This window comes from Nicotiana attenuata, unplaced genomic scaffold, assembly GCF_001879085.1.
Source record: "Nicotiana attenuata strain UT unplaced genomic scaffold, NIATTr2, whole genome shotgun sequence".
In the NCBI taxonomy this organism is placed as follows: domain Eukaryota; kingdom Viridiplantae; phylum Streptophyta; class Magnoliopsida; order Solanales; family Solanaceae; genus Nicotiana; species Nicotiana attenuata.
In genome coordinates, this window is record NW_017671817.1 from 178,951 (window position 1) to 190,265 (window position 11,315).

At 37.6% G+C, this 11,315-nt stretch overlaps 1 protein-coding gene across 1 annotated transcript; it reads right to left on the bottom strand.

Moving 5' to 3' along the window:
• Positions 1 to 211: 211 nt before the first annotated feature.
• Positions 212 to 4,250, bottom strand: LOC109210385 (transcription factor bHLH123-like). Its single transcript, XM_019373785.1, has 7 exons — positions 3,664 to 4,250; positions 2,697 to 3,267; positions 2,268 to 2,375; positions 2,088 to 2,153; positions 1,876 to 1,941; positions 721 to 774; positions 212 to 623 (listed from the first exon to the last, which is right to left on the bottom strand). Exons 1-7 carry the CDS (start codon positions 4,029 to 4,031, stop codon positions 468 to 470), a joined length of 1,389 nt encoding a protein of 462 aa, XP_019229330.1. The 5' UTR covers positions 4,032 to 4,250; the 3' UTR covers positions 212 to 467.
• Positions 4,251 to 11,315: the final 7,065 nt, after the last annotated feature.

Below are 11,315 nucleotides of genomic sequence, written 5' to 3' on the forward strand. Positions count from 1 at the left end.
TTAAAGGGTCACTTCCTTTTCCTTCTCTTTTTGCATTCTTTATTTTTTGTTTTCCATCATCATCATCATATGCTTGGACCTGGATTACTAGTACTGTCAAATATCTGGCCCCATTGCTTTTTTTTTTTTTTTTTGTCCCTTTTTTCATTTTCATCCCCCACTTGTCTAGGGTTTTGATAAGGGGATGACTAGTGGAACATACAGTTTCTGCTTGAGTTTACGTCATATACACCGTTAGTGTCAAGAGTTTTTTTTTTTACACCATCAGGCCATCCGAAGGATAGCTTAATGTAAGCTTCCTTAAAATGTAAGATTTGTAATCATAAAAATATGACAGATTACCTGTTAAACATGTAAAGATAACCTGATAATGTAAAAAAAGTCATACTAACGGTGTATATAACTTAAACTCTAACTCTTTTTGTGATTAATTTATCTGTTATTGGCTTCTTGTCCGGGCCTCTTCATTATCTGAATGTTCCTCCAAATGTTGGTGTCCAAAAATCTACTGTCGTTTCATGAGTTACGGGAAAGGTGCTAGAAACTGGGACCAAACATAATCCTCGACTTCTAAGATCTTGCTTTGCTCCTTCTGGATTAACATTGGATTTATCACCAGTACTCTGCAGGCAGAATGTAGATAAACTACCTTTATTTGCAATCCACGATTAATAGTCTCGGTTTAAAGTAGCACTATTAGAGAATAAAATGTAGTTTTACCTGCTGATGTTGCTGCATGGAAGCTCCACTTTTCATATATGGGGTGCTTAAGACCTGTTATGTGACATGGTTAAAAGAAATACTTAATATCAATGTGGTATAGTTTGTTATATTGAAAATGGAATTGGAAATGTAACTACGTATTAAAATATGTCCATTCTTTTCCTATTCTAGACCAAATCAGTTGTCCACGTTATATATATATACTTCCTCTTTTCTAATTTGTATGACATACTTTCCTTTCAATCAGTCCCAAATAAATAAGATCTTAGAATGAAAAGTTTTATAGTATTTAAAAATAACATAGTTTTAAAGTTTTGGTGTGACGCTTATTAAGATGATTTATAGCTAGCCAGTGTCTATAACTTGTTTTAGATTGCAAGTTTCAAAAGTTTTTTTTTTTTTTTTATTTGGTCTTTTTTAAATTCTGTGCTTAGTCTATCACGTAAAAATTGAACAGAGGGCGTAGTATTTATATAGCATATATGATATTTCTATTGATCATTAATAAATTGAACGGGCTTGGGGACTTGAAAATATAAAAACACTCCGTAATTATATTTGATTTCCGTTATTTTTTATAATTATTATTAGAAGTTAATTTCCAAAGGATACATATATATATGTACTGAAAAAGTTCAAATCTTTTAGGAAAATTTTGAGATATTGATAATACCAAGTTGAAAGCCTTGTACTATCTTGTACTCCATTTGTTCTATCGTAAGTGAACCTATTACTATTAGGGAAGTTAAACAAACTATTTTCTTACCATATAGCTTTGCAAATATTTTTTAAATATTTTAAATTATTAATTATTTTGACTTATTTAAATATTTTAAATTATTAATTATTTTGACTTATAGCACTTTTGATGTAGTTTCTAAATATATAGTTATATTTCAAGAAAATTGTAAATTCTATGTTCGAATTCACCCCGAAAAGTAATCAAATTCTAACCGGGTATTGACTAAGAGATGCAGTATTTTCTTTTAGCCTCATCTTCATTGAATTCATTAATTTTATTGGCTTCTAGGTTCTTATCAAACTTGTTAAGACACTGATCAAATTAACTTGCACTGAATTAAAGGAAAAGAATAATTAGCGAGAGCAAAAGCAAATTGAAAAAATAAAGGCTAAATTACTCGAAAAACTTACATTGACTTGCTCATGGAGGAATTTTATGTACTCAATCGCTTCGGAGAGCACAGAAGCTGTATCAGTCTGGGGAAAACCAAAATCAAGATTTAGTGAATGATAGTATCTTTTTGGTGAATTCAGAAAGTTAATGGTCTCTCTCAATATACAGGACATATGATATTCTTTATGTAAAGTGAAAGAAATTTTCAGGCGCAGCTTTAATTTGTTACCTTCCCAAAAGGTGAGACTAATTGTTGAAGGGCAGTGATTCTGTCTCCCATCTTCTCTTTCCTCACCTGAAATAATCAAGAACAAAGAAACATATTCTCATATTAGGCTATGATAGATTAAAATTTAACAAATAAATCCAAAGCCCCATTTTGTCGTTAAAAATTCATGCACATATATACCTTAAAAGCTGGCATTTGAGATGGCGCTTCATTCCGTGGTCTCTTATTTGACATTTCACTGCCACTTTTCTTTGCAATTGTTCTTATATTCCTATCTTCAGCTGTATGCTGTAGCACGATGAATGAATCAATATTAGTACTACATGTTTGTATGAATTTTCCAAAAGGAAAAATCAAAATCTAGTTAATTACTACTCCCTCGTTGTATTTTTTATAGCACTCTTCATTTTTTTCAAAAAGAATGATAACAATAGTACTATATTTAAGATCACTTTTACTATATTTAACATGCTCTTACAATGTTTAAGATAACTATACTAGTTATAAGGAGATTTTAACAGGTATATGTCAAAGGTCTTTCTTTTTTTGTTAAATTTAGTTGTTGCCACATGAAATGAAACGAAGGCATACTACTAGGTATTCGATTACCTTTGGTTTCGTATCAACTGTTGGGTTGGGAAGCTGCTGATGTATAGATGGGAGCTGGAAACCTGAGCGAACATCGTCCATGGCAGCTGACGTGGCATTCCAGAAAGGAGTGCCGGAGAAATGCGACTGGCCGTGAGGCGGCGGCATCGGCCACTGCTGTTTCGGAAATTTAGACCAAGAAGAAGAAGCTGATGAAGTAGGCATTACATCAGCTGCTGCAGGATTGACGTCACAATTCGATGGATTATAGGGAGGATAATATAGCGATCTAGTACTTGTAAAGTTGGATTCTTGGTGACTATCAGAAATTAAGAGTCCTTGTAACATATTTGAAGGACTTCCATAAGGTGCGTTATCAAGATTTGAGCTCATATTTGGAGCATTAAATACTGGTTGATGATCTAAAGAAATACCCCGGTCCATTTGCTTATTATTATAGTCATTCCCAGTATATATTTTCTGTGTCCAATGATGATCTTGCTGACATGATCCTTCTTGCTGATAATTTGCATCCGAGCTCAACCCTTCTTCAAGTATGGAACGAAAGCCACTCCCAGCTTTTTCACCGCGGCTGCAAATGAGAATTAATTAATAGGTAAATAATTCAAAACATATCCTAAGTTGAATCTTCAAGTGGAACATCAATTTAATTAATCGCGGTTGGACAAACTACAGACAAAGGTTGAGTGTATTGTCCGTGAAATTTAACTGAACTTAAAATTTTCAACACACAACGTAAGTACAACAACAACAACAACGACGACCTAGTATAGTCCCCCAAATGGAGTCTGCGAAAATAGTGTGTACGCAGACCCGACGGGGTAGAGAGGCTGTTTCAACACACAACATAAGTATATATGTAAAAAAGATATATCAAATTTTGAATGCAAAAGTATAATAAGTTCAGTTCAAAGAATCTTGAAGTCAGCTGCAAATTTGGATCACCATATATAATAGTAGTACTTACAAGAAAGGTTGGTTCCAATCAAGTCCTTGGGATGGTAGACCTAAGCCCATCACTTGCAAATTTAGACCACCAGATTCAGAGGCGTGGAGTTTCTGGGGATCAGCCGGAAAAACCATAGAGCTATTATCAGATCCCGACACAGACACAGGATTCAAGGAAGATCTAGCTTTAATATCCTCAATTTCTGTCGGCCAACAACCAAAGTTGCTTGCCATGCTATTTAGTGCGGTGGATACTGAAGGCATAGTAGTAGTAGTAGATGATAATATTCCACTTTCAAACTTATTATTCCTAGACGATGATGTTGTTGATGATGATGATGACGACTCCCACCAGTTTCCTCTACCTAGCTGAAATTCTTCTGCCATGGCTCCTTTCAAGATCACAAAAGTTGAAAAAAAAAATTGAAAGATTTTCAACTTGAGCTAATAAATTACAAGCACCTTATAAAGTTTTCCCTTTTTCTGTGGTACGTAATGACCAAGCTAGAATATAGAGCTAGATTCTTATATTCTAGAATTCGCTTTGCTTTACTCGATGGCTTTAATTTGTTGTTTGGCTCTTGTTTTTTTGTATAAGAAAAACTGAAAAATGAAATGACTTCGTTTCGCTGCATATATTATAACTATTTATAGTACCCCTAACTCAAAGTGGGAAACTATTTTGAGTTTATGGGATTCAGAAATGACCACAATTCGGTTGACTTTTCGTGACTGATTAGACATGTATTCACGCACCTTTTAGGAAGTCGAATTTTAATTTCCTGCTTAGCCAAATAGAATTAAGTATTTAATTTGCTTTTACCTTTGCTGAATTAAAAAAAGAAAGTAAAACTTATGTTCCTATTTTAGTAGTATTATCTTTTATAGTCAGCAGCACTCGTGCCTTTTCTCCTCTGCTTTAACTTTTGACTTTAAATTATTTTCAATTGGGGGTTATGTATTTGCTTCAAAAGCTAACAATGCCAAACAAGCTTTCCCATGGACTGTCGAGTCAATATACCATTGACAGTAGCAGACAAAAGTTTACACGTCACACCCACAATACTCTTTGGCCGATGTTCATAATTTACAAAAATCATTAACCGCATTTAAAGTAGAACTCTATTATCCTCTCATTAATAAGACACACCACTATTTTTTCTTAAAAAAATACGAGAGCATAAACTTAGACCATGCAAGCATATGGACTATATTATTTCAGCAAAACGAAGGGCATATATTTGAAGTCTCAAGTTTGAGTCATGCGAATAAAGTTGTTTTTGGTAAGAAATGCTTTACTCTGAAAATAGAATTTTTCAGTATGAATATAATTAAAGAATAGATAAATTAATAAATTAGCATAATTATTTTCATTTGTTGTGCCTATACATGAAGGCAAATAAAAGCAAGGAGTCTATCAGATGAATATTACCTTATGACTTTTTCTGCTCGTATAAATAGACACAGCGATAACTACAAAATAAGTAAAATAAAGCTATTATAGTTCTAGAAAAGGATTAATTTTTCCTTTTCCTCCCTCATTTTTAGGGTTAGTGGTGGAAGTCAATGTCAAATATCTATTGCCACCAATTTTAGTTCACAAATGTCATCATCTAAACGTTTTACTAAAATCAGCTCCTGAATCCTGAATGTGTTTGACAATGAGCTTAGCATCAAAGGTAACCTCCAATAGATGAAGCTCTTGTCAGATGGAGTCATGATTTAAATTTTACAGGTATTAAACTCGTACATCTTCACCTTCTAGCTCTGCCCCTGACTCTCGTGTGTCTTTGGCTAATGTTATTCTTGTTAGCTTTTGGCAGCTTGGTAGGGGAATCTTTACATCACCTACTTTTTAGAGTTAATAGTAATATTTTTAGAGTTAATATTTCTCTAATATGCGTCGTATATATTAAATGATTGAGGTTCATCCTTAATTATACGGTCAAAACTCTTTGTATATAACAGTCTCATTTGTTCCGAATATTTTTTGATGTTATAGCGAAATGTTGTTATAGAGAACATATGTTATAACATAACATGAAAATTGATTTCGAAAACACTTGGCTTTTATAGTGAAGTGTTATTATATAGGGATGTTGTTAAAGAGAATGACATTCATCAATCTCATCAAAAAAATAACATCTTAGAGAATCATTTATTTCTTTCCAATAGCAATTATCAATATCATAAAATTGATAGATGAGCTTATTTTTGTTTTCAATAAAAAGCAGAATCCTTAAACGTAAATGTAAATGGAAGAGTGACCAAGAAGATATATGGGCTACTAGATAGATACAATCATGCCTTTTTATTTAGTTCAGAATAAATAATAACGATGCTGACACATCAACTCACCGCATTTTGCTCTATGAGAAGCAATGTCCCAAAGCTTTGAGATGATTAGTACATTAGGACCCAAAAAAAGAATTGACACCCCCCACCCTCCAAACAAAAAGAAAAGAAATACCAGAAGATAAAGCACTGGCCGGTTTGATAATGTGATATTAACTGGTCATGAGTATCGGTCTTTCTCATTTTGTTTACTTAATCTTTTGGTTTCAAACTAAGACAAGAATTTGTTAGTTATAGATCGATGATTGCCACAAAAGTGAGAATGTGGTGTACGAAACATTTGGATAATTACGCAAATTAAATACAGTATCTGATTTGTTATCTATCCCAATCTTATCATCTGCTTTACTTACGGGGCCAAGGCAAAATCATAAAAAGGGAAAAGGAATACTGTATTTCTGGTATGCTGCAGGGGATCCACAATGTAATATCTTGGTCCAATAATATCTGTCAAGACCCTGTATAAGTTGTATACGGTAGAAATCGGGGCTATCCGATTTCACTATTTGATCGAAACAAGAACGTTGCATTGAAAAGCTAAGGCATTGAGTTCGAGATCGATGTCTCTTTCGAGCGAGGTCGGTATCAATCGAAGTTAGGGAAGAAGACTTCGAGTAACATCGGGGATAGCTAGGTAACGGAAAGAGCGAGATATCCATGGTTGGTCGAGGATCGTGGCGTGAATCTCGGAATGGATCAATCCACGTCGGTTGATTATATGTTAATATGGTTTCCTACTATAATTAGAAGTGTACCATATTTAGGACTCCTCTATTATATAAAGGCATATGTTATTCATTTGTAATCATCACTATTGACTGAAACAAAAGCAATATAGCTCTTCTTTTCTGACCCGTATTCTTGTTCATCAATTTATTCAATCTTTACTATTCTCATACTGTTATCACCTCGAGGGTACCTTAAGTCAAGGCTGAAGCTCTGTTTGCATACTGGTTTGGGTTATTTACAGTTCAATTCTACCTTTTATTTTTTCTACTTATCAATTAGTATTGTGTGAAATCACATATCCTTAAAATCACAATATAAGTTTAATTATTATCCAAATTTTAGGTAAACAGTTTGGCGCCCACCGTGGGGCTAAGGATAATAGTGATTGCCTAGTATTAATCCTCATAACACACACTGCTTTTATGCTCGTTCTCGTAAGCGTCTTTGATTTAAGGAATCAACATGTCAAACTCTCAAGTAGCGCCCACTCACACAGACACCGGCCTTGGTCTTCATGGAGAAAACGATAATGTAGCCGCCCCAGGGATCGAAGTGCCTCAGGCAGGCCACGAGGGAGAACCAATTGCAGACCCTGTCGATGTCAGTTCGCATGTTGCCCTAAATGCAAATCTGGGCGTTGATCCTGTAGGTAGCGTACATAGGGAAGTTCGATCAGGTGGTCGAGGTACGCAAGGCGGAGAAGACGGTGGAGTTAGCCTCCAATTGATATTTGAAATGCTACAGGCTCAGCAAGCCGCTATAGTGCAACTACAGAATCAACATCGAGCACCAAGTGGGATCGAACCAGAGCTTGAACCAGAAACTATTCGCAGGGCCGAACCTATACCAGAGAGATCGAACACCAATGAATCGGGGACTGACCCTGCAATTATAGAAATGCTCGAGGAGCTCACTAAACGGATTGAATCAGGAGAAAAGAAAATCGAGGAAAATGATAAAAGGTAGAAACATACAACTCCCGGGTTGACCAAATACCAGGGGCACCACCGATATTAGAAGGACTAGATTCTAAAAAGTTCGTGCAAAGACCCTTCCCCCCTAGTGCGGCTCCGAAGCCAATCCCCAAGAAGTTCCGTATGCTCGAGATTCCCAAGTATAACGGGACGACCGATCCGAATGAACACGTCACCTCGTATACATGCGCCATCAAAGGAAACGACTTGGAAGATGACGAAATTGAATCCGTACTGCTGAAGAAGTTCAGGGAGACTCTATCGAAGGGTGCCTTAATACGGAATCATAACTTACCCCCTAATTCTATTGATTCCTTTGCTATACTTGCAGATTCTTTTGTAAAGGCACACGTCGGAGCCGTTAAAACTGCAACGAGGAAGTCGGACCTTTTCTAGGTAAGATAGAAAGATAACAAGATGCTTAGGAATTCATATCTCAGTTCCAAGCGGAGAGAATGGATTTGCCTCAAGTCACCGATGACTGAGCTATTCAAGCTTTCACTCAAGGTCTCAACACTCGAAGTTCCATAGCTTCACAGCAGTTGAAGCAAAGTTTAATCGAGCATCTGGCTTGATAAGTTAGGATTTTAACGTGTTTTATGCCCCTACTTGCCTATGCTTTGGTTATAAATTGCTACAAAATAGTCCCAAAATGCTCACAAGTTGTACTTGATTTGCAGGTTTGATCGACAAAGCGACGAATGTCAAAGATCGACTCAAAAAGGAGTGAAACCTGCCCAAGTGTCAAACACTAAGTTAGTTAAGGAAAAGAGAACCTAGTGCGGACCGTGCAAAGGTGAACGCGGCCGCACTAGGAGGTTCAGAGGATGGCAGTTTCAAGGGGGCATACTACGCGGCCGCGGTTAGATTCTCGCGGTCCGCGGTCAGGCTCCTCGGCCGCGCTACACTTTTACGCAGTCCGCGGAGCAGAGATTCAGAAAGCCATAATTTTGCCAATTTCAGGCAATGCGGCCCGCGCTCATTTCTGTGCAGCCGCGCCAACTTCCACCGCAGCCGCGCTGCATTTTTACGCGGTCCGCGGTCCTCAACTTCAGAGAAGCGCGGTCCGCGCTGACCCCGCAGGGATATTTTTGTCCAGTTTTTCCAGCCCAGTATAAATAGGACTTTTACCATTTTTAGGTTAAGTTTTATGTTCTGAGCACAGCTGAGCTCGTGAGACCGAATATTGTAGCCATTTTTGGCACTTTTGCTCATTATTATTGTAGTTTCTTCCTAGTAATTAATTAATATGCTTACTCCTTCATCTATTTCTTTAATTTTTGTACCTAGCATGAGTAGCTAAACCCATTAGCTAGAGTTGTGGCTCAACCCTAGTGTGGGTAATTGATGGGTGTTGTCATCTAAGGTTAGATTGATATTGGGTGTTTGTTATTTGGGTTGATTTTATATTTTAATTAAGGATTGGTGGTTGCAAACACTGATTCTAGCTTTGTGGGTTTAACTCTTCTTGAGAAAGAGAGTCCATGACCCCAAAATTGACCCAACAAGGAATTGGGATGGACCCATGAGAAATGGTAGTCCCAATTAACGGGTTAAATCTCGAGAGACTAATCATCCTACTTGAACCCTAGTTGCTTGGTCTAGTACCCAATTGGTCTCGAGAGAGTCAATTGGGCAAAATCACTCTCTCTACCGAGAGGTGTGAGAGTGGGTACAATTGCGCAACGGTTATAGCATAAGCCCCAAATATGTCAATCTATCCTTAGTAACATCTACCCATTAATTAGCCACCTAACAATGCCATGACCCTAGTGCCTTTCTCTATATTAAACACAACTTAGCAATATTCTCGTAGCATAATTTAGTTTTAATCATTAGTTTTATAATAGTAGATATAAAAATCAAAGAAAACCAAAAATGTTTGAAGTGACATTAGGAGTACAAACACAACTCTAGACAGAAAATCCAACTCCACTACTAGCTCCCTGTGAAAATTCGATCCCGAACCGCTATTCGGGTAAAAGCTATTGCGACCCGCTCTTCCTACCTTAGTGTAGCGTCGAGTCGGCAGCGATCAACTTTTTGGCGTCGTTGCCGGGGAGCTTACGGTGTTGACTATCTGTTTGGTTAGTTTTGTGTTTTGCTTCTCTTTCCTTCTTGTTTACTAATTTTGTTTGTGTCGATCATTTAGGTACTATGGCTTTAAATGCTAATGACCCTATTGGCAATGCCATGGCGGGGGAGGAGGTAGAAGATATTGATCATGATGAGGTTCCCGTACCTCAAGTTCCACGTAGAGGATGTCAGGCCAATGATAACAATCCTATTCCAGACCCTCCTCCGCCACCGCCAAGAGCAGTCCCAAGAGTTCTCCCAAATCAAGGGTACGCGAGTGCCATTGTTCCTCCCCGAATCCAGGCGGGGAACTTTCAAATCACGAATGTCATGTTGACCTTGCTCGAGCAACGAGGTTATTTTACGGGCGCCTCCGATCAAAATTCATACAAGCACTTGAAGGGGTTCGTAGATACATGCTGGGGCAGCAAACAAACAAACGTATCAGAGGATGTGTTGAGATTGAGGCTTTTCCCGTTTTCTCTTCGGGGTAAAGCGTTGGATTGGTTAAAAAGGCTCCTAAATCATTCTATCACCACATGGGATGAATTGGCGTACAAATTTATTGCCAAGTTCTTTTCTCCAAGTCATATGGCGTCTCTTCGGGATGAGATTCTAGCTTTCAAACAAATTCCAACGGAACCTTTGCACGAAATATGGGAAAGATATAGAACAATGGTGAAGGAGTGCCCTAATAACGACATGACCGAGGCGATGATACAACAAACTTTTTATCGGGGCATCAATACCACAAATCAGTGCATTGTGAACCAATTGGCCGGAGGGAACTTTATGAAACTTTCTTACCAAGAGGCATGTGATGTACTTGATGAAATGGCCGACACCTCTTCGGCATGGCAAAGCCGAGCGAATGTGCCCCAAGGTGACCCTACGGTCATCCATTTGCACAAGGAATTGAACGATCATGGCCAAGCTATTCCCAAGCATACAACAACTATGAATCAATTGGCGAAGGCGCAATTGCAACAAGTCCAAAATCCGCGCCAAGTCGACGCAATGGAAGGTGTTTCTATGCTAAAAAGGAGGCAAAGAGGGCAACAACAACCTGAAGGTAATGGTGAGCAATTTGACAACAACAATGAAGCTGATGGTTATTTGAATGAGTGCTATGATGATCAAAGCGAGGAATGCCAATATGTCAATAACTACCAAGGGAATAGAGGAAATCAAGGGAATAAACAGTGGCGCCCCCAAGGAAATTGGGGCAATCAACAAGGTGGCAGTAATTGGAATAACAACAACCAACAACAAGGTGGCGGCAATTGGAACAACAACAATTGGGGTAACCAAGGTAACAATTAAGGCAATTGGAACGGGAACAATAATAATTGGAACAACAACAATGGTCAAGTAACAATAGAAATCAAGGCAACCGGGGGCAAGGTTTTCAAAGGGCCCCAATGTATCAACAATCGAACAATCCGCCTCCGTTTCAATCTCAAGGGTCTAGTTCTTCAGGAAGTGATATGGGGAGGATAGAAATGATGTTCGAACAAATGATGAAAAAAAACCAAGA

Bases quoted from the DNA above. Each gene is read 5' to 3' on its own strand.
- LOC109210385 (XM_019373785.1), bottom strand. From the start codon at position 4,031: ATGGCAGAAGAATTTCAGCTAGGTAGAGGAAACTGGTGGGAGTCGTCA. The intron at 1,942-2,087 runs GTAACAAATTAA...GGTTTTCCCCAG, and splicing joins TAGTCTCACCTTTTGGGAAG to ACTGATACAGCTTCTGTGCT. The intron at 775-1,875 runs GTAAGTTTTTCG...GTCACATAACAG, and splicing joins TCCTCCATGAGCAAGTCAAT to GTCTTAAGCACCCCATATAT.